Source organism: Gymnogyps californianus, chromosome 15 (genome assembly GCF_018139145.2).
Source record: "Gymnogyps californianus isolate 813 chromosome 15, ASM1813914v2, whole genome shotgun sequence".
Lineage (NCBI taxonomy): Eukaryota > Metazoa > Chordata > Aves > Accipitriformes > Cathartidae > Gymnogyps > Gymnogyps californianus.
The window spans coordinates 1,477,296-1,500,376 of NC_059485.1; the positions used below are offsets into that span (position 1 = coordinate 1,477,296).

Genomic DNA, 23,081 nt, shown 5'->3' on the forward strand with positions numbered 1-23,081 from the left:
CCCCACGGTGCAGCTCAAGGGCAGAAGGCATTGGAGAGGGATTTGAGGGGGGCTCAGCAGCGTTGCTCCCCAAGGTCCCGGGGGAGCAGGCGCTGGTGGCAGCCCTTGTCCCCCCATGCTCCCTTCCTCGCCTGACCTGCTCTGGCTCCCCAGGGAGTCTGTGGCTGGGCTCTGACCCCGGCCCCGGGGCTGGCGGGGGCGAGCGTGCCTGCCTGGGGAAAGCTGTATCCTGCAAGGGCTGACTGCTTGCACAGCCATGCTCGGGTGCTGGCCGTGGGGACATGGGGAAGGTGTCCAGCGACTGCTGGTGCCTGTTATACGTGTTCTGGAAACACGGGAGAGTGGGGTTTTACCCAGATGTGTCTGAAATCCTTGACTCAGTAGTACGCTGGAAATGGAGGATGCTAAGAAAGCTGTTGTCAAGACCAGCGCGGTGTTTACCTTCATGTCCCTGTGCCTCACCCTCGCATCCATCCACTATCGCCTATGGTGCCTTTTCAGTGTCTAAACTGTCCCGACCCCTCGGTCCGTGGTTCTGCTTGGTGGTAGCAGGTGACAGCAGCATATTTACAACCAAACTCAACAGGAGCAAATTGCACTTTGTTGGCAATAAATTGTTGCACCTTGCGTTGCTGCAGGCCCGTCACCAGGCAAGGGGGGAGGTCATCCTGGGGCTGCGCTGGCTCTCGCCGACCTGCACATCGCTGAGTGCCCGCTGCAGGGAGAGAGCAAAGAGCAGGAGCTGAGGAGCTGGTGTGGACAGGGAGATGTTTCAATGGTAGTGGCCGCTACAGACTTAATTCTCCCCCGGCTTCCCACTGGAGAAGTCAGTCCGTGCGTCTGCTTTGTGGTGCTCTGACCCAGCCTTCGTTAACCAAGAATGTCAGACCATAAGAACATCTGTTTTACTCTCCATGGGGCTGCTGCTTGGAGCATCAACCCTCACCTCAGCCTCCTGCACCAGCCAGCCAACTTGTACGTTAGAAAAATTGCACTTTACAGACATTCAGGTACGTGCGCTCACAAAAAGCATGTCTCGTTCCCACAGCTCACATGCAAGTAAAACGCTTCACTGACATCTAACAGGAAACCCCTTGCTTGCTGGCTTTGAAAAGTGCAACTCACCTCAAACTTGCTCATGAATTCTGCAAAAATGCCAAAGAAAGCTTCAGAAGTTGTCATTTTCGAGTCTTCCCCGAAGAAGGACAACACCTTGCTGAATTCTTCCATGGCCTTGTGCTGCAGGTCGTCCAGGGATCGCATGGCAGGCTGGGCACTCTCCAGGAAGGACTGACAGAAATGGCTTAAGGAAAAACAGCCGCACTGTGGGTCTGGCACAGATCAGAATCACTTCTGCTTATCAAATGCCTGGGTTTCATCTCAGGTCTAAGAAAGGACCTGCTGCAAACGCAGGCTGCGGCCACGTGCGAAGGGAGCCGGCTGGCATGCTCAGCTGTCCCTAACAGCACTTCTCTGGAAGGAAAGACAGCTCAGAAAGCGTTCTGGCCCTGTGGCACTGGGTTTCTGCCACGCAGAGGCACGTGAACTGGTGGTCACCACAAAAGCTGTTTCCCGTGCTGGCTAAGAGTGAGTGGAGGGTAGAGATTTCCACCACACTCTCACCAAGTGCTGAGATGGTGCTTTCTTACCAGCCGGACACAGCCCTGCTGCTTACCAAGGAGGCATAAAGACAACAAAATGGTTTTACTTGAGGGCAAGTAAGTCCCATTGATGTTTTGCCCCTTTTACAGAAGGATACAGTCATCACAATTGCAAATCTGTCCTCTGCAGTAGCTGGCATGTTGTGACAGGCCATCTGTATGTCACTGACGGTGGTGTGCAGGTCCTTTAGGTCAGCCGTTAGTGTTCTCTGATTCACTACATGAGAAGAGAGGAGTCAACGGTGTTAGGAGACTTAGGTCTGGCTTGCTTCGTACGGCAAAGCGAGGGAAACGAGTGCGGGCCATCGGTCAGGGTGGTTCAGGCTGTCTGTCTACATGGCTCTGCACAACCTGTCCGCGTTGTCCAGGGTGTGGTGGACAACCAGACCTTCCTGCTGGGCTCCAGCAAGTTGCCAGCAGCCGTTGCTGGGTGCTCGGGCCAAGAGATGCCAAGAACCTCAAAAGGAGCCTGGAACGTGCCAAGTGCAAGGAGCATGCAGGACTCAGCAGCACGAGGGCGGCGATGGATACACAGGTACTTGACTTGGGAGGGGGACAGAGGGAGTGTACAGGACGGTGGGACAAAGGGCAATATCCTGGCTGCTTTCCGTGGCATCTCATCATAGCACCAGCATTCAGGAGAGCGATGAGCCATTCAGACTCCTTGCTGTCTTGGACGGCCAAGCCTTAGCTCTTCTACAGGCAAGGGAGAAGGTGAACCGGAGCATGTCAGGAGGGTTTGGGTTACGTGCTGCAGCTCTGTGGCTCTGTGGCCTGTATGAGAGCGAAGCTGGGCAGCCCTGGGTGGCACACGGTCTGAAATTGGGTATAAAGTGGCAGGAGTTTGGGCAGCAGGGAGCCTTCAGTGACAAAAGGGTTATTTAAGAGTCAGGCCAGATACAAAATCCAGCTAGGGAAGCTACAGGTACAGCTTCACCAAGTGGAAATTTACATCTCCAGGCCTGAATTTTCTCCCTTATTTATCCACTGTAGCACCAATTCCCAGGGGAATTACTCACAAACAACAGGGGATGGTGTGCAAGGAGAATGCAGCCCAAGCTTTGCATGCAGCCAGCCTGTTGTGACACCACCAACACAAGTGGGTGGATGATAGCCCCAGCATCTATGTGACTTTTTTTTATTGCAGCCGACGAAGCTGTATGATCCTCAGTCAGCGTGACATACCTGCGACTGGACTGTGAACTCATAACATGAGGGGTGCTGTACACTCTGTACCACAGGCGATTGCAGGCAGCAATAATGCTGGCACCCACGCCAGGGAGGCTGCACACCAGGCATGGAAGGGGGCAGAGGCTGGGTGGAGCAGAGCGGCTCCTGGCACTTCCCTCTTCTGTGCCTCATTTGCACTTCCAAGATACCTCTGAACTTGGGAACCACTTTTTCAAGTCAGAGGAAGGTTTGGGTCAGGGATAGAGCCTTGTCTAGACACTCCCGTGTGCGGCAGCATGGGACGGATGGGATCTCCCCTGTCACTAAGCTCATCCCTTCCTAGCTCCATCCTCTCACTCAGGACCATTCCTCACTTGTTTGGGCCACCATCCTGCTCGTGCCAATGCTGTGCAGCTCAGGACCGATTCTAGACCCATACAAAACCAAGAGACAGTGCAAGGAGACACGGAGCTTGCAGATGCTTTTGCTCGTTTACCTTTGGCAGCGAGCGGCACTGTAGGAAGATCCTTGGCAAAGCCCAGGAGCTCTGGGAAGTGTTGGCTAAGTGATTTGGCAAGAATGTGCAGGAAGGTGGATTTCCCATCAACAGTCTTGGTTGTGTTCAGCTACGGCAAAGCAAAACAGGTAAGGAGATTCCTGTGCAGAGGAGAGTGAGTTTTGCCAAGCACCCAAATGCACAGGGGCTCCTCTGTTCTGCTCGGCTCACCCTGCATTCACGTGCGTGGCAATTCCCAGCCATGCTATGTGGATTAATGTTTAAATAGGACATTTAATGTTTACACAGCATGTTACGCCCAGATTAGTGGCGTCGAGATGCTAAGCAATGCCTCCCTCCCGCGGGCCAGGGCTGCCACCCCGTCCCCCGCCCCTCAGGAGCCCCACAGCGACCCGCGTGCGATAAAGACCTTGGTTTTCTCCCACCCCACAGCCCGAAGGCCGTGGGCTCTGGCCAGCCTCGCACCCGAGCGCAGGTCTCAGGCCCCAGCACACTGAAGCACCAGACCACCGTTGGGGCCTCTCTGAAGTCAACCCTGCGCATCAATCCAGCCCTCCCACCGGTCCTCCCTCTGGGAGCTGCTGCACCCAGGAGCCTTGGGCAAGGACAGGCACGATAAATCGGGCACTTGGAGCTCCCGGCATTGGTGCCTCCTGCACGGGAACAAGGATGCTTCGTCTTACCTCGGTGAGAAAGTTGATTTTAAAGCCTGTTGTCTTGCTGGTCTTGGGCTGCCCGTTGTTCAGATAGTTTCCCATCGCCAGCACAAACTGCAAAGAGAAACCTCAGTGAATGACTGGCCAGTGATCTCCAGCACTTATATCGTCCCATCTCCCATCTCCCTTTGTACCCGCTTTTGGGTCACAGAGACCTACCAACGGTGTGGCAGGAGCAGAGGTAGAAAGCCTCCCTCTGTCTACAGGACGGTGGGAAAGCACCCTTTTTTGTGTCAGGTCACTTCTGCTAAGGGGCCCCGTACATGTGCTCATAGAGCATCGTTAAACCTTATCAGTGCATTCAGTGGGTTAGATTAGGTGGATGAATACATGTTAAAGGCAGAATTTCTGCTGGTTCTGTACACCCTGTTCATCCTGTCACCCCCACAGGGCAGCCACAGCACCCTGGGAGGAGGAGGGCTGCTAATGTGCCCATCGGCACGGCAGCCCCAAGGGACTGGGCCGTGGATCCAGAGGCACAGGCTGTTCTCTTCTCTGCGCTGCTCCTGTACGAAGCCTGCACTGAACCCTCAACAGCAGAGCCCACGTTTCAGCTACAGGAACTGGTCCTCATCCACCACCTCTCCCGTGTCTTCAGCAGGGGCTAGAAAACACACCCCGTTTGTCGTCTGCAGACCCAAACTTCCGAAGCCCTTATAAGAGCTCACATTTAGAGGCTTCCCCATGTGGGTTTACGTGGATGCTGCCCAGGAGTCCCCTTCCCTCCCCTGCAGCCGCCCAGGAGGTCTGTGCTGCCAGGGAGCTGCAGGGAGCCCATGGCACCACTAACACCGGCTTGGCTCCTTTGCCACTTCCAGACTGACGATGCAGGTACCCAAGCTTTGTTAACGTTTAAGGGGGGGGTTTGTCTTGCGTTACAGCCTCAGGCTTTGGGCGTGCACAATTTGGTTTTGCATTTTTATTTCTCAGTCGTTTTTCCTTGCAGGACCAGGGCTAAGTCTGGAGGTCCCCTCTGTGATCTCCTTCCTGCAGGACAAGGACTCTTCTGCTGACTGGCAAGTGCCTAAGCTCTCCTCTTCCCAAAGCCTTTTGTAGCTATTACCTGCAGATCTTTAAAGGGATCTTTTAAAGGGAAAGTAGTGATCCAGCAGAGCCAGTTTTCCCCTCCAGAATGCTCCGATTCCTTGTGCTGTGGCTTTGCAGCCTTGGAGGCACAGCAGGACCCCAAACTGGGCTCACCCAAGTCCTGACGTCCCTCCTGGGGCCTGGCGAGGAGCGGGGACCTCAGGACCATCTGGATTTCAGCCTGGGACTCTCTGAATTTCTGTTCACCACCCATTAATGTGCAACCAACCATTGCCCCCCAAGGACTTAATGAAGTGTTGGGGGGTTACTGGCCAGGAGTCACTAAGGAGGTTCATCTCTCATCTGGAAATGCCTTTTGTCACTTTGTGACCTCATTTATCCCACCTGCTCTTTTTTTTAAACGCAAAACCGAATGAATTAACATTAATTTGGGGCAGCTCATCTCAGTAGGGTCAAGGAGAAGCTGCAGCAGGATTCCTTCTCTCCTGCCAGTGCAGTGCCCCTCTGCCAGGCACAGCCCGTCCCCAGGACCCCAAAAGCACCTCCTCAGAGGGACGGGCAGCGTGCAGGACCCCTGCCTGCACCGCAGCAGGGCTGGCACAAGCCCACGGCCGTGCGCAGGGACCAGCCTGCAGTGCTAGCTGTATGCGGACACACACGCAGTGACTGCCTGGACAAACCCCACATCCTCCTGCTCCATCGCAGCCAAAGGACAACCTCGGTGGGCTCGGCTGTGTCACTGGGTGGGTTTCTGGCTCCTGCAGCCCTGTTGCGTGCTGTGGGCGAGCACGTGGCCGTCTGCGATCTGCCCTTCTGCATCCTCCCGAGGCCAGGATCCCCACAAGCCAATACCAGAGGGAGCTGCCAGGGGATGGAGCGTGGCCGAGCTGGACCCAGAGGGGCCCAAGACAGCGGTGGGGCTGGAGCTGCGCTCCTGCTGCCTGCGAGCTGCCCGCGAGCTGCCTGCGAGCTGCCTGCGAGCTGCCTGGCTGCCTGCAGGTGCTCCCGTGGACGCTGGGGGCCCCCGGTGGCTGTTACCAGAAGGAAGGACTGTTCTGACCTCCAAGATCTTAGCCAGCTTCTTGCTGCTTTTCAGCTCTAGAGAGGCCTTGCAGATGCACTCATAGCTAGCTTTGATCTCCTCTGTCTTCTCTTGCAGAGTGGTCTTAAAATGTAGGCTGCGCAGGCGGATCTTGTATTCTGGTACTGACAACATCTGAGAACAAAAGAAGGAGAAAATTACCACTATCACCATTAGCCATAATCCCTCCTATATGGTGTTTTTCCTGGCGTATTTCCCTGTACGTGAAAGCAGTATGCACTTGCTCAGCGCAGGCGACACCGCGGAGCGGCTGGGACGGCTGCTGTCGCCTTCGCAGAGCATGGCCAGTTTGCTGCCACAGGAGAGGAAGGTTTCATGCCAATGTCTGCAAGTGACTTTGTCAACAGAAGGTAAGTCAGGGTGGGCAAAGTCACTCTTACCGTGGAGTAAACATTGTGGTATGCTTCGGCTGTGAAAGAGCCGCTGTGGGAGCTGCCAGACACCTTGGGCATCAGCCCAAGCATTGCTCACCAGCGGTCCCTGTGACCAGTGCCACCAGCTCTTCCCATCCCGCAGCATACATTAGCAGACCAGCGCCCTGCTGACTGCTTCCTCTCTGCTGTGTGTTTTCCTCCACTCCAGCCCACAGTGGGACATCCCGGGGACACCACGCATGCAGACCTCCTCGCTCCCGGAGCGTGTCCCTGCCCACAGGTACCTGCAGCACAAACTGGTCAGGCTCGCTCAGCTTGCCGGGGTTCTCCTTGTAGCTCTGGAAGCGCTGGACTTCCTCTCCGTCTGGGGCGTACAGCAAGAGCTGCTTGATGTGGGAAGGCTCCAGGCGGTCCGTCTCCATCGTCATGAGAATCTGGCGCAGCTCGATGTGCGAGAGCTTGAGGTGGGCTATCAGGATGGCTGGGGAGAAGGGAGGCGCGTCACTTGGGAGAGGAGGAGGACCGGACCCGGGGGGCTGGCTGCACTGGGACGGACTGCCTGGCAGGACGGGGCCAGGAGGCAAAGCTCAGTCTCTCTACGGTGTGAGAGTAACGTGGACTTCTCCATGTGCCCACACTGGCACAGGGTCAGCCCTGGGGAGAGCAAAGGCTGTCCGCTCCCCAAGGCCCTGCAGAGGCTGCGCGGGGACCCCGAGGAGTCACTCTGGTCCTGCAGATCCCCCCCCAGAGTATTGCATCATGTGCATGTACATCACCAACGCGTCAGGCTGGGCTGCACTGGAAACCTCCCCCAGCGCCTCCTCCTCTCCCACAGCCCCCGTGGCCAGGAGACCAGGGTCTCGCAGGGTCCCACCAAGCCCTCCCACCCTCCTTCCTACCAGAAGCACGTCCCGGAGAAGCGGCCCTGACCCTTCCCCGGCGGGCGGCAGGGCAGCCCCGCACACCCTCGCTGCCCCGCGGGGCCGTGCAAGCTCTGTCCCTCTCCCTCCCCAGGCCAATGAGTCACATCCCATCTCCATCCTTTCTTGTAAAGCCTTCTTCTTCCCCCCGGCCCGGGGCTGAGCCCAGCCTGGAGGGGCTCCGGGCTGCAGGAACAGCCCAGACCAGCAGAGCTATGCTGGGATTGCGCTCATGGGATCGTGCTCATGTAGCCTCCTTCCTTTTACCTTTCCAGTTCTCTACATCCCCGGTCCCATCTCTGGGCCCGTTTTGGGGGTACGTTCACCGTGATGTTTACTTACATGTGTTGTAGGCCTTTTTGTGGGACAAGATTTCAACCACATCTTTCTTTTTAAAGTTTTCAGGCATGAGAGTTGGCTCTGGAAGAGAAACTGAAAGATTTAATCATGGGTAAGGACAGGCTCAGCCGGCTCCAGCAGGAAGAAAACTGTCCTGAAAACAGTGAAACCATGAATGAAAGAGAGGAGAACTGATGCTTTGCACACAGCAATGGCTCCGGGAATCCTTGAATTCTGCGATTCAAAGATCTCCTCAATGGAGGACTCAGTTGGAGCTGAAAAAGGTAAAACGAGAGGTGAAACACACAGAAAATCCCAGACTGCCCAGAAACATCCCCAAAAACATAGCCCCTGAGAAGAATCCCATTTCATCCCACTTCCACTGCCAGTCCCATCTGTATCTGCCCGCTCTAGCTTAGCTCTGCCCACGCTGCCATCGTGCATCATGTCCCTTGCAGGAGAGCTCGGACATCCCACTGGCGTTTTACATTTCCCAGTGTAAATGAGGCGGCCGCGCTGCCCCACGCCTCCCGTCGGGCAGGCTGCAGGGGGGCAGGAGGGCAGCGCTTGCACCCCGCGCCCCGAGTACTCCCCGCTGTGCAGGGTGGCCACCCCGGCCACTGCTGCTCGGCACCCCCAGCCTGGACCTGCTCTCGGGGTTTGCAGCACCCAGAAAGCCCGGTGGGTAGGAGAGCCCGGTGGGTAGGTCTGCGGGAGACCCCGATTCAAGAGCGACAGGGGAGGCTGCACTGGCAGGTACCTATGGACTCCATATATAGGTCTTGGGGGGACCTAACTTACTACATAGGTAAAAAGAAATATGTTGCTTGTAATGCTCTCTATGGACAGAGAAATGTTTTCATGGCTTTTTCAGGGCTGAGTTCTCAAAGCAACAGAGCTGCAATCCTAATTTGCAGCTGCCACTGCTACTGCAGCACAACGTGGTGTCCGCGCATGCCGGCGACCCGGTTGACTGTCCGTACTGCACGGACCGTAACAAGCAGAGGCTGTGCACGAATCGTTATCGCATGTGGCACCGGTTTGAGCTTCTGCTGTGTTGCAAACCAGGCCCCTCGTGGCACTGGAGAGCGGTGCTGGCACAGCAGCGTTCCCTGCGGTATGGGGATGGCCGGGCAGGTGCTATGAGAGCTGGGAAGCAGCACTGAGCGCAATGGGGAGCGAAACCCTCCAGCTGAGTTTCACTGCCCCGATCGACTGAAATGCGGAGAGAAAACAGATAACGGCAGCGAAGAAAATTAAGGGAGATAGACAGATAGTGCAACAATCTCCACCTTAATGATCTGCTGCGCCACCAGCCACAAAAACCTGAGTATGAACGAATTCTGTGCCATGGGTGATGCTAGGACCAGGCATTGCCTTGCTGCCCACCGAGCCCCAGTTCCTCCCAGCACCCCAGTCTCTGGCCAGTACCAGGACCGGCTCTGGGGCTCAGGTACTTACTTGTAGGCTTCTGCGTCCCGAAGTGCAGCTCCAGGTCGAGGTATTTGACCATATCACTCAGCTTGTCGTAATCCGAGTCTTCCCCGAGCTGCAAGAGGAGGAAGAGTGAGGAGCCGTGCTGGTGCAGGGGACAGCCCGACACTGCCTGCCTGCGCTGGGCCACCTTCCCTCTGCCCCACGCTAAGCTCTGTGTCCCTAGAAGAAACCAGGACAGGCTGATGGCACTGTCCTGTAACTGGAGACTCAGCCATCATAAACCCTGTGCAGAAACCAGAGCCTGGGGAACTGTTCACCTCTGTGGAGGCAGTTCCTACACAAGTCGCTCAGCCCGTCTGGTGGGACCTGTTCTCATTTCAGAAGAAAGGAAGAAACCCGGAGATTCACCCCATCAGCATTTCCTTGCACCCTGCGGCTGGCAGCACTGCCCCGCGGATTCATTTAGCTTCTGAATCCTACAGAGCACTACTGCTCTTCACTTGCTACTTGGGCATGTAGCTTTACTGAAGGACAAAGTGGGAATTCCAGAAACTTTGGGAATTTTTTGCATACAAAAAAAATCACCGGGAAGAAGCATCTTGTTCTCCGGAGTGCCAGGGAGAGGGACCTGCAGGATTTCAAGTGCCTGCTACGAGGTGGGTGCCTGTGGGACTGGAAGATGATCCCACAGCTCCCCTCTAGCTGCTCAGGGCATGAAGAATATGGCACGTCTGAACACATTCATCATCGTGAGAGACACAGAGGCTGGAAGTTAAGCTCCAGGGAGGCCAGCTTCTCCCTGCAGGGACTCAAATCCACCCCCAGAGTTCTGCATCACTTCAAGCCCATGATGCCAAAGGATTATCACATCTAGTCTCACCCCTCGCCTCTGCTTTCCCCCTCCGGTGTCCTCCCCTACCTCGGTGCTCTCCCCATCACTCTGCTTTCAACCATCCTCATGGTTTCCCATTGATAAAACCTCCTAGAGCTGCAGAACGTGTCTGAAGGCAGCTCCTGCTTATGTCAACCCACAGAGAGCAGGAAAGCAAGCGCTCCCCAGGACGCTGCAGTCAAAAACAGCATTTCAGATACCTTCCGGAGCATCTTCTCATCCCGGCAGTTTTGATCCAATTAAAAGGATGAAACGAGGCTTTCTGTAACATGGCATCTTCAGAGTTCATTCCTTTGGCCAAGGTATTCAACGTATGGCCCAACAAGAGGTTAGGACATGATGCTCCGGGGAGGGGACAGCCCCCCAGCGCTCTGGGCAGGGAGGAGGGCAGTGCCCACGGATGCCCCTGCTGACCTGCACAGGCTTGGCACAGGCAGACACTCCCCAGACCGCGGTTTGGACCCTCGCCCCGCTCCCCACTCCCCGCTCCCGGGCCGTACCTGCCCCCAGATAGTCCCTTCCGAGTTCTCCACTTGCTCCCACCGCAGCCTCTTGACGCTCATATGGTTGGACTCGCTCCTGCGGTGCAGCAGCCCCCGGTGCAGGGGGGGTGCGCAGGGCACCGGGGGGGGTGGCGGCGGGGGCGGCGGGGGCGGGATGGGGTGCAGGTGGCTGACGAGGGATTTGGGGGCAGGTGACGTGCTGGCCTTCGTGGCCTCGGCCTTAGTGGGGATGGTCTGGGGGTCGTGGAACTGCAGGGGGGGAGGTGGCGGAGGGGGCTGAGCGGCGGGGGGGGATGTGGTCCGAGAGCGTGGAGTAGGTCAGGGAGCTGCCCTCGTCGCTGCTGCTGATGTACTCGCTGCTGCTGACGTCGTTGGTGACGTAGCTGCCCTGGTCATCGTGGAAACTCATCTGGGTGAGGGAGAGAGGAGAGGCTGAAGGTGGCAACCTCATCCTCCGCCCACCCAGCCCTCGGGGGTGTCCTGCCCCCCAGCCATGCAGCCCTTGCCCCCCTCCGCCACCCAGGACGTGTCCCCAGAGGCTCTGCACCCATCCCGGTGCGGTGCAGGCTACACGATGGATGGCTCCACGACCAGGGCAGACAAAGACCGTGCACCGAACCACCCCTGCGCCACGCTCACCTCCTCGTAGTCATTCTCAGGGGTGAGGAAATCATCCACGATGGTGACCCGGTGTCCCAGCTGCTCACTGAGGGCATCCAGGAATCGGTCAGTGTCACGGCTGCGCGGGGGCCTGGAGAAGGTGAAGAGCTTCTTCCGTCGCGACAGAGGGCTGAGCGGGTAGTCCCGGTGCTTGGGGGACGGGGCTGGGCTGCTGTCGAGGCTGACGTAGGGGTTGGACTCGGTGCTGCTCGGAGAGGCCACACTGCTGTGCAGGCGGTAGTAGCACTGCTGGGAGGCCAGAGGGTCGCTCGGCCACGAGATCGGCATCCCCGCCTTGCGAGTACCTGCGGGACAGAGCACTGTCGAGGGGGGTCCTGCACCGGGCACTCCCTGCAGCCCCCCACCTGTGGGCTGTGACAAGCCCCAGCACCGCACTGAGCAGGACATGAGAGAACGGTGCAGCCTGCGGAGAGGAGAGATCCCCCGGGCAGCGCCTTCCAGTGCACTGGGGTCCCGTGGGATTTGCCATCCCACGCACTCCGCTGCCCTCCTGCAGATGCAGCTTTGCAGGAGCCATCACTGGGCTCACACGTGGCACCGTCACTGCTTCGTTGTAAAACGGCACCAAGAGAAAGATGCCTTCTCCTCCACCTGCCTGGCCAGCACCATCCACCATCGCCCGAGACCCCCTCCAAAACTGCCTCTGTCACGCTGTGGGAAGCTGGACGCTACCTGCAGCGTGTGCCAGCTCTGGGGCAGGAGGCGATGCTCTGTGCAGGGCAGCATTACCCATCTTGCCAGCAAAGCTGCCGATCAGGCGGTTTTCTAATTCTGCGTAGACAGCCGACATCTGAAAAAAAGGGCAAAGAGCTGCCATCGATGCCCGAATCAAGACGGGGCTTGCGGAGCCCCCAGAGACCTGCGATGTCCTGGGGACAGGACAGCCACCGCAGACCTGCCAGCCCCCGGTCTCTTACTCTTTAAAGGAGTGCTTCACCCCAACCCAAGGCTACTCTGCCTTTTCTGAAGCTCCCCAAGAGCCTTTCACTCACGAGGCTGCAGGAAGCTGCTGACAGACACCAGCCTTATTAAAGCTAAGTAATTGCCCATGGAAGTGATCTCAGAGACGAGCTCTGCGGCAGGGATGTTGTCAGCCACCGGCAGGTATTTACATGCAGACACATCCTTCCCCCGTTCCCTTTTTTCTGCTTTCCTGCATTAACGTGAAAGCAGTCAAGCTGTCGACCATCCCTGTGAACACAACGGTCCCGCACACGTCGGCAAAGCACTTCCCAGAGGCGTTCCCCCCCCTGCCCCGGCCCCACGAAGTCGCACCATTTTGGGGTTGGGTGTCTCCGGGAGGGATGTGCCATCGCCAGCCTGTCTCTCTCCAGGGATCAGGCGAACGGGGACCTCCACGGTGTCACTCTGGCCTGCCGGGGAAGGAAGAATCAAATCAGTCAGGAGCCGCTCCTTCTGCCTGTGCCCCCCAGGGCTCCCGGCGGTCCTGACCCATCAAGGTCCTCCCTGGGACCTGCTGGGACCCGGAGTCATCCTCCCTGCCCAGGCACACAGCGAAGCACCGGGAGCTCCCGGGTCTGGGGGTCCCGAGGGACCGATGCAGGGCAGCCGATGGGCCCATGCGTGGGCTGCCTGTGAAACAGGGAACGTCTTACTGCGGGCTTCCCCGGGCGGCAGCAGAAGTCACCCGGCAACGAAGCATGGCGTGTGCTAGAAAACAAGCACGGCCGAGAAAAAATCCTCCTATGCCTTGCCCTTTACCTCTCCATATTCAGTTTCTTTCTCTATAAAATGAGGATATTCTTTATCTCTCAGTCTGCCCAACTGGTAGATTCGGAAGCTGCCTGTAAATCCTCAGCACCAAAGCAGTGCTGCAGCTGCGGCGTGGTTGGCGTGTTCCTCGCTAGTGCCGTGCACAGGGGCCCAGTGCCGAGCGAGGAGTTTCCATCGCAGTATTTCAGGGGAAGAGACATTATCCAGGGCACCTGCGGGAGTTTGCACTACTTTGAGAACCCTCCAGATATCGAGACGCCGCAGTGCCATGGGTGTTCCTTTTTTCTTGGTTTCTTTTCCTTCAGCCTCCCTGGTAGGTGCTGGACACCAGGACAGGCAGGGTCATCACACATGGCAGTCGAGGTCGCAGTCTCCAAAATCTGGTCCTTTCGGTCACAGATGCCCGGGCAGCGCCGGCCGCCCCAGCAGGGTCCCCCGAGACGGGGCTCTGCAGGGGACACGGGGAGGGTGGCAGGGAGGGAGGGAGGGAGGTCTGGACCCCTGCGAAGGCACAAGGGAGCTCGCTTGGAATGACGTTGATTTGACCAGCTCCAAATGAAACTCTGTTTTTCCAGTTACATCCATGGAGAGCTTCTGTTCAGAGGTTAATGGCTGCAGCAGTATAAGCTCTCAGAGACGTGTCCAGACCCCCGATTTATCTCCAAGGGTGTGTGAAGGGCTGCCGGGAGGAAGCAGTCTGCAATCCCTGCCTTTCCCGAGCTGCTGGAGGGCAGGTCGAATGGATTCACATTCCCTTCAGCCACAATATTTCCACCCAGCGGTCAGGGCCAGGCTGAGCACTGGGGCGGGCAGGCAGAGCTTCGGCGAGCCCAGCGGAGCAGCTCCGCTCACACCAGCGCTAAACCGGACCCATGTGCTCCGAGCCCAGCGTTTAATGGCAACAAAGAAAGAAGAGCCCCAGACGGACGTAGCTGGCTGTAAAGAGAAAGGGCTCTGGAGTGGGGCTTTCATCGGGAACAAGAGGCGCAGCCCCCCCTCGCCCCGCATCACCTCCCTCTCCAGGACTGAGGAACGTTGTCTGCTTTTTATAAATATGTGGTTTGTGCAGGGAAGTGAACTAGGAGCAGCCGGAGCAGGATGGACCCCAGAGCCTGCTCCGGCTTGGGTACGGTTAGCAGGACAGGTCGCAGGCTGCTCTGCTCTTTCCGCAGGCTCTTTCTGCTCCCACAGCTGGCGAGCATCTGTCCGGGCGAGCGGCTTCCCTCCGGCATACGCAGCTGGCGGCCACTCTCCGTGCCGTAACCACGACCAGAAATGCTTCTCGGAGGCAGGTTAGAGGATCTTCCCCGGGGAAATGTCTCAGAGTTGACTGCTCCGGCAGCAGCCCTCCCCGACAGCTGAGGAACACCGTGCTCCCGGTGAGGAGTGCCGGGAGGAAGGCGTGCAGCCGGAGTGCCGGTGGAGCCTGGCTGGTTGCGGTGGGGAGGTCGTGGTGGGGAGGTCGTGGTGGGGAGGTCGTGGTCAGAAGCCGTAAGCACAGGTCAAGTGCCCTTCGCGATCAGCTAAGAGTGATGGAGGAATAGGCAGGATGCCTTGTCCCGCCATCTGGGAGAGGAGCGCAAAGAGCTGAAGGACTGAAAACATAACCAGCAACCTGGGGTGCATCTGGGGGAGGGGGTTAGAGATCCGGGGGCTGTGGAAGGTCCTGCAGCAATACCAGGAGGATGGGATTTTCAGAGGAACGAGGAGATATGGGGCTTCTCTCTGAAGGGAGGGAGGGTTTGTGCCATGAGTGTAGTTCATCAAGAGTCTCAAAGTGGCACTGAACCATGATCTTCTTCCTCACATGGATTTCGCAAATGCTGTTTTCCCCGTGAATTTGATGGTGCCCAAGAAAGTTCACAGGGAAGCTAGAAACTGTGCACCCCAGAAGGGAGGGCTCAGACCAGCAGGATCAGTTCACATCTGAGCAATGGAAGGGATTGGAAACAAGGTTCAGCCGCAGCACAACTGGCCTCCTATTGAATTGCTTATTTCAACTGTTTCTGAAAACATGGATTTCCAGTCAAAGCCTCTGTGCTGGCTTTATGCTGACCTCCACCTTTTCCCACCGTTCACGCGTAGGAATAGGTCAGGATTTTGGCTTGGGGCAGAGCAGAAGTACTCTACAGGCACAACCACCAGGACCCAGCTCCCTCCTCCCCGCAGGGGGAACCCCAATCACCCACCTGCTGCCCCCCCTTCCTCGGGGCGGGGGGTTCGAAGGCTTCCCCGGCACAAGGAGGCCCCTCGAACAGAGCTGCGGTAGCGGTCCTCCGCTTCTGGCTCTGCTGTAGCAGAAAACACCCTTTGTAAGGCATGGCCAGTGCATGCCGGACCCCGCAGCTCCCCTGTTCTTCCTCACTACGACACGGGGCTCCCCCAGGCCTGTGGGACCCACAGTTGCTCTCTGAGCCCTGCACTCGACCGTGACCCCGTGCCCAGCCTTGCTGGCACTGCGGCTGCCCGTCCCCCCGGGTAGCCGCTCGCTCCATCCTCACACTGGCCCCGTGGAGCGGAGCAGGTTACAAACGCTCCTGCCAGCACAGGGCAGGGGGATGGATGCCCAAAGATGGGACGTGTAATTGCTTTTTCCAGCAGGATCAGCATCTGCCAGCTTATGGTGCACATGAAACTCTGGCCCTGAGCTAGTCTGGTCCAGAGGGACCCAGCTAACTCCTTCCTGCCCGCAAGGGACAAGATGGGAGTTGGAGCCAGCACCAAAATGCTGCCTGGAAGAACAACATTGACTAATGGATTGGTCCATGTGCAGTTCAGTGCGACAGCTCAGAGAGGCTCAGACTTACAGCAGGATGAAGATACCGGAGCATCAGTCTCCATGGTATCCAGCAGATCAATGCTCGGACAGCGCGATACACACAAACATCAGAGATCGCCACCGAGTTTGGAAGAAGCCCAAATGAAGGACTAACCCAAATTCAGAGATCTCTGGCCATCGCGCTTCCACGCATGGACACACACGTCATGCACCAGAACAACCAGAACTTTGCATGGTCAGAGACTGCCCCTTTCACCTGAGAAGCTGAAAGGAGCCAGGGACCAGCCTGCGAACCGGGGACAACAGTCTGAAGCAGCCTGGTCCTGGGAGATTTACTCGGGTGCTTTCCTCCTCTGCCAGTGGCTGGGGATACCTGCTTTGTATTCCTGAAATATAGCTGCAAACTGCAAACATACCGGCTTCCCTCTGAGATCTTCTAAAGTTTATAAACTAATTTTAGGGTCTACGTTCCTGGGAATATACAACACGTCAGGCAGGTTGGGCCATGATTCTGCACACACAAAAGCAGTGGTAATTGAGAGTGCAAATTAGGTGAGCAAATACCCAACAGGTTTCCACGCACAGCAGGGAGTATTTGCACCAGGACTTCGAGCTGTTTCTCCCTGCGAGGGGAAAGGCTGTGCTAAAATAACTGTGTTCCTCCAGAAGTCTCTCTTCAAGCAACACCTCTTTTTACCTACGTTGAGTCTAAAATAAACACATCAACACAATGTAAATAGCTTAGAATAGAAGAATTTGAAAGCAATCAAGAAGCCCAAATCCAAAGGTTACGACATTTCCCTCCAAATTTGCCCTCGCTTTTCTGCTGTCTGACTGCAAAGCCCATAATCCTCAGCAAACCATAGCTGGTTTTTGTGTTGCCACGGAACCAGGCGATGGTGAGGGGAGAGGTGGACCGGGGAGGAGGAGAATCGCAGACTGCCTTCCAAGTCCCTTTGGGAGAGCAGCGCTCCCGGGCAGGCGCTTCACTGCTGGGGGAGCCGCGCTCCCCACCTCCTCTAACCACGGATACCTGCGCACCTCTGACTGCCGGAGACATCCCGAGGGACGCTGCCGCCGTCATCGCTTATTTTGCCTCTCTGATCTGAACGCTGCCCCTAAACCAGCTCTTTCCTTTCGGGACTTCCTGACCTCTAACAACCCGAGCGGCTTCCAAAAGCCTTTGCTACCAGAGACAACCTCTCAGGTGCCATCTCTCCTCTCAATGCAGAGTTTCCTTCCAAAAGTACATGGCTCCGTGGGGCAGAAAAGGTAACCTCCCGCCTGACATTTACAGACCAACCTCATCGGTAACAGGAGCTGGAAACTCCTCTGCGCTGCTCTACATCCCACGCAGCCGCCGCCTCCGTGCAGGCAGCGTGTGGGCAGGAGCCAGGCAGGGCAGAGCCGCAGCCGCTGCCCCCGGGGAGAGCTGGCTGCTCCCTCACCGCCCCAGCCTGCTCCCAGCATGACGGACCGAGGTCCCCGGGGGACCTGGTGGGACACGGCGCGTGTCCATGCCAGAGCGCAGGGGCTTTCCTCTCACCTGCCAAGGACTTGTAACCAAGAAACCTGGCAATCTTTTGCTGGCAGTGCTCCTGCTCTTCATACGTCAGCAGCTGGTAGATAAACTGCCAAATGACTTGCTTGGCCGGTGTGTCCAGCACCGGGTACACATCCACAATGAGAGTGTCAATGTTCCTGCAAAATGGGAAAGAGAGGGCTGGGCAGTGAGCGCATCCCTACGGCACAGCCCCACCACGCCGCTTCCCTGGGCTCTGGCGCTTCCCAGCCTGCCTCCACCTGGGTCTCAGCTGCCGGGCTTGCCTCTGAGTCTTTGGCGCAAACATTTCAAAGCAGAGGCGCCGGGCTGCGAGTAAGGGACCGAGCCCTTCGGGAAGTGGAGTTGTGCAGCTGGTGCTAACAGGGAGAGCAAACCGCCGGGGATCGGCAGCACCTGAGAGCCAGGTATAAAACCTGGTTTGTGAGTCAGCTAGGGTGTGTGTGGGGTGAGAGGGGTGGAGGAGTGCCAGAAAGCAGAGAGGAACCCTAGAAAGACCTGGATTTTAGCCAGCAGCAGGTAAGCAGGCTTGGGGAGAAATGCGTTGGAGAGGGTGGCTGGGCTGGCAGCCTCGCTGGGCTGAAGGCTCGGTCTCATTTTGGCTCTGCGGTGTGTAGAGATGGTGAAAGGGCTGTTGAGAATAGCAGGGCTGAGCACCCAATTCAGTGAGGAGGATAAAGCAGCCTGGGGGAGCAGGGCTGTCCTGGGTCAGAGAGCTAAACTCAGGCTGCTTTTCTACTGGGAAACTGAGGCAGAGATGATGGGTTAAAGCTTGCTGCAACTATTGCATCCTTAATGTAGAAGTAATGGTAAGAACCTCTTATCAAGAGCTGGAAGGAGATTGCATATGTAGGAACAAATCTGTTGTCTTGATGTTAATTGAATGGAGCATCCCTGCTTTCCGAGGAGCAGGGACCAGGCATGCAGGGGAGAGCTGAAGGGGGAAGAGGCTTGGATGCTGCCAGGAATTCATCAATAAAGTGTCTTGGGGGTCCTCAGGGGCCAGCAGGGATGAGAAGCAGTAGGAGCCATCGAGAGCCTGCCAGAAGTCACCTACTAAGTTTCTCCCTAGTTTTGGGCTAATTTGCCTTTTCTGTGGAGCTGGACACAGCTCTCGGCTGTCAGAAGCCTATTGCCCATTCAGAAAAGTTAAAGTACTGCGGAGGAGCTGCTGAGGCAGGGGCTGCTCTGTCCTGCGACGGCACCGCTCCTGCCGGGCGCTGGCCGGGGCCAGCCGCGTGGCACGTGCAAACGGGCTGGAGGGCTAAAGCCCAGAACAGGGCTGTCCTGACTCCGTCTCCTGTGTTTGCTGCTGGGAAATGCTGCTATCTGCGTGCTGTGGTGGCAAGCAACATAAACTTATATGTTTGGGGATTTTCCTCCTTGTCAGAGCAGTTAGAGGCCACAGCTGCTCATCTGGGACGGGCACGCAATTAGGTCATGACGAATTATTGTTAAATGGAGCAGTGGCCTCTGTGTCGAGCCGTCCAGGGCAGTGACAGGCAAAATGAGGTGGCTGGAGGAGAGGGTGGGCCTGCCGGTGCCCCCGCTGCGCCTTGCTCCCCACAGCCAGCGCCTCTGGGGTGGGCAGCAGCGACAGCCCCCGGTAAAACACTGCTGGCAGACCAAGCAACACGTGCTGCCCTGCACCGGGAGGGGAACTTGGGGACTTGATTCGTGGTACTGGGGTTCCCATCCTTGTGCCACTGAGCAAGAACACATACATACCCTGCTAGGGTCAGGTCTGCGTTCCCCAGTTGCAGACCCCGGGGACTGGATCTGCTCCCACAGCTGCCACTCCTGAGGCTGAAATGCCCAACTGGGGAATCCCGTAGAAGCAGCGCAGTCTCAGGAGAGCACAAAGCAATGATTTCTGCTTTACTGGGGCAGTGTTAGTGATCGCTGGGCCTCAAGAGGGTTCACTCGGCTGGTGCCGGGGGGGTTACGCAGCTGTGCCTCCCCCAGCGCCTGCAGGTACGGAGGCAGCCCAGCCTCCCTGCGGGCAGGGGCATGCTGCGGGGTGGTGCAGCCCTCAGCTGGGGCAGTGCCACGGCTTGGTACTCAGTAGTTTCTGTTCTCTTTTACCATCAGGAACCTACATACTGAGGGCTTTACTGTGTTTCCTTGTCAAACTGAGGATTCGGATCCTCTGACCCTTTGGTCTTTACGACAGCAGGCTGCTGCACCACTGCAGCAGGAGCCTGCCTGGCCCTGGCTGGTGCATCCGAAGCCCGTGCGGGACCCAGGCTCCCGAGGAGCAGCCAGGCAGCCCGGCTCGGTCGGCTCAGCAGCTGCGGGAAGAGGCAGCAAGCATCTCCCAGCACCCAGAGGGATGGCTTATTCACCATGGTGCAGAAAGGTTAAAGATCAAGGGCAGAAAACAAGGTCGTTATTGAAAGTCTCGAGTCTGCCAGGGGATCAGTTGTGACCCTCACAGCAGGGCGGGGAGGATGTCCTCTATTGCAGGATGCGGGCTCTGCCATTCCTGTGCTGCCGCCAAGGGAGTGCTGCAGCCAAGATGCTGAGAAGAGTGAGAAGACAAGGATGAAACGCGGTGAGATTTACTGACAAAGGTGAAACGGGATCTGCAGCCGCCGGGGACGGCCAGGCAGCAAGAGAGCCCCCACTGCGGGGGACCAGGGTCACTTGATGAGGGATTAAGGGGTGACCGGATTAACCTCAAGAGCTAAAGGGTCTGCCCTGTCCTCAGACAGGACACCTGGCGAGAGATGGGCTTGTGCCCTGCGGACACGCACAGGGAAATACACAGCTGGGGAAACTGGAGAGCGTGAGCACAGCAGAGCTCAGTGCCGACAGCCTCGCAGCCGAGGTCTGCCTTCTGCTTGGAGACCGACCCTGACATGGGCATTGCTACCAGGCCAGGTACCAGCAGTAGAGGAATGGAGCTGCTAACGAGTTACCGATGTTGGAAGAAGCCTTCCAGCGCTTTGCAGATGGTATAGCGCTCGGGTGGAGTCAGCAGGTGCTCCAGCTGCTGGGTGAAGGTCCTTCCTTGAATCTTGATGCTAGAGGGGAGTATCTCTGCAACCCACTGCAGGGAGGTGAGGGCGGAGGAGGTGCTCGGGGAGTCAGCAGAGTCAGAGTCTGCAAGGCGCAGGTAGAAAGAAAAAAGAAAATTCAACAGACAAAGGGTCTTAACCGCGGGTTAAAAGGCTTGTCCTGAAACCAGGGGTCGGTCCTGGGGACAGCTGGGGCAGCTGCACCCACGCACAATGGGTGCTCCGTAGAAATACAAATCCTGCTGTGCTGATACAGACATTGTTACCCCAGCAACAACTGATTTCAGTCGCTGGAAGGCAGCATGGTGACAAGGTGAAATGGCTCATCTGGAGCTGTGACTGCCCCTGCCTTCCTCCTGTGCTCTGGACCAGCTGCTCTGGAGCTCATGGCTGTTCCAGTAGGTCCATGGACCTGCTGGAGACGAGCAGGGGTGTTCTGGTTGGGATGCTCTCTGGGATCTATCTCTTCAACCATGCTGCTTCCACGCTTTCTGTGAACACATGCAGATGGTATTCCTTCTCTGGCTCTCTAAAGCCTCTGCTCAAGTTTCAAAGCACTTAATGATAATCATTGACTTCAAAAGCAGCATCAGTCAAGGGTTACCTGTGAGTGAACTGAGGCATGGAAGGTCATTTGCTTTGCCATGCTCATCTGCACTGGTCCCTGTGCCACCTCTGCAGTGAGCGCAGGGCAATAAGCACAGCTGGGAGAAGGGACCTGACCGAGACTGCAGGGTGCACTTATCCGTGTAGGAATACGGCCAAGGTAGTGGGAGCAAAAAAAATCCATCTTTTTCTTGGTTTCTTTTGAGGGGCAGTGAAGCAGTTTGGGTGCCACTGGCTCTCTACTGTGAAGTAGTGAGGTGCTCGGTTTTGTTTCTAGCGCCCATGCAAATGAGTTGGTACCGCAGGGCTCCTAATGTGAAGCTCAGGAGGGTCCATTGCTGCTCTGGAGGGAAGAGCCAGTCCCTAATTCCTGGGCCTGTGCATTGCAGAGCAGCACCCCAATAACGCACCGACCCTCCTGCCGTCGTGCCGCTTCAGAAACGCAGCAGCGACCGCGCTCTGCCCTGGGCTGTGGTCCTGCCCCTCCGCTGAAATCGCGCTGACAACCGCCTGCATTGCCCCAGACACCCTCATCTCCCGCTGACTCGCTCACCAGCAGCAAGCTAAATTATTCATAACGGCGGCAGTTATTCTGAACAGCACAGTCCGTACACAACCGTGGGATTTGCACAGCGACCATGGATGCGCAGGGTTGGGTTACTTCGGTCAAGCACATGGCACAGGCTGCATGTAAAGGACATTGGCAAGGGCTGTCAAGGACGATCATACAGTAGGATGAACCCTTCTGGAGAGCAGCCAAGCCTGAGATTAAGCCTGATCCCAGAAAGCGGGCAGCTGCATGCCCCGGCGGGAGGAGCAGCCCTCCGGGCAGCACGTTAAACCTGCTGAGCCTACGGAAGGTATTTGGTAATTCCCTCCTGCACAGGGAATTCGGGAGCCAGCGCGGGGTTTCTGCCACTCTGGGCCCTCTCCTCCCCGCACTCTTACCGTTGGAGAAGTTGACGATTCCCTCTTCCACCACCAAGGTGGGCATCGCCCCGCTGCCCTGCAGCATCGACACCACCTTGTCATGGGAGCAGTTCCTGCGGGGCACAGGAGAGCCTGGGTCAGAGCTGCCAGGCTGCCTGCCTGCGCAGGCAGCACTGCGGGCAGCAGCTCGTGGGAGAGCAGCGGTGAAATGGAGTTTGCAGCTGCCTTCGTTTATCTTGCAAAAAAGCCTCATCTTGCTGCTCAGAGCCAGGCAGTGTTGGGCCCTGCTGCGATTCCCCTGGACTCTCAATCTTTGTTTGGTTTTATCTGTGCTGCACAGAAAAGAGCCTCCCCGAGGGAGAGCCCGAATCACCCCCTGTCTGGGCTCTCCGCTGTACCTGCAGCAAGGAATAACCGCAGGGCATGCCTGCGAGCGCCCTGCGGAGCTGTTACCGCAAATGAAGCCAGCAGTGCTTTAAACTACGCTCAGACCCAGAAGATGCACTTTCAATTTAAATGATACAGTGCTGTGGGTCTCTCCTTGCCTGTCCTAGTTCTGCATGAAAAGAAAATGCAAGGTGGATGTAAAATGCATTTTTTGGGGCGGGGGGGGGGGGAATCTTGGAGTGTCTTTGGAGAAGGGTATGGGCCAGCCTGGGACAATGCCTGCCAAAACGTGGGCTCAGAGGACAATCTTCAGCTCGGTCTCCTCTATTTTTCTGGCAGTGCTGCATCAGCCAACAGTTTGCTGGATCAGCTGAAATGTGAGAACCTGAGCACTGACAGAAGCAGCATCAGTTGTTTAACCTTTAAATATTCATCACTCTCTCTTATCGTGCGCAGCCTCTTCTAACCCTTTGCTCTTGCTTTTTGTGCGGACAGACCAACCCGAGGAAATACGGGCTGCTGCCACTGCGCTGGCAAGATGCACACTCAGCTCTGGTTTGATTGCTTTTGTGTGCAAATAATATATAGAAGAATTAACTTCTGGGTGGAAATGTGATTGCCTATGTGATTTTTAAGCTTATGATCCCATTCTGGGAGGGATTCGTGGGCTGGCTGGTGCTCTGCTCCTTTCAAAAGCAGAGCCCC

At 57.0% G+C, this 23,081-nt stretch overlaps 1 protein-coding gene across 1 annotated transcript in view; it reads right to left on the reverse strand.

Moving 5' to 3' along the window:
- Positions 1–643: 643 nt before the first annotated feature.
- The window catches only part of LOC127022528 (delphilin-like), a 40,298-nt gene continuing 17,860 nt past the window's right edge, over positions 644–23,081 (reverse strand). The window contains 18 exon segments of the mRNA XM_050906162.1: positions 644–715; positions 1,126–1,290; positions 1,760–1,878; positions 3,328–3,457; positions 4,032–4,118; positions 6,172–6,327; positions 6,872–7,068; positions 7,850–7,927; positions 9,308–9,395; positions 10,676–10,969; positions 10,971–11,087; positions 11,318–11,643; positions 12,032–12,149; positions 12,635–12,732; positions 15,283–15,384; positions 17,419–17,573; positions 20,355–20,538; positions 22,008–22,102. Coding sequence (XP_050762119.1) covers positions 644–715; positions 1,126–1,290; positions 1,760–1,878; positions 3,328–3,457; positions 4,032–4,118; positions 6,172–6,327; positions 6,872–7,068; positions 7,850–7,927; positions 9,308–9,395; positions 10,676–10,969; positions 10,971–11,087; positions 11,318–11,643; positions 12,032–12,149; positions 12,635–12,732; positions 15,283–15,384; positions 17,419–17,573; positions 20,355–20,538; positions 22,008–22,102 — 2,581 coding nt within the window.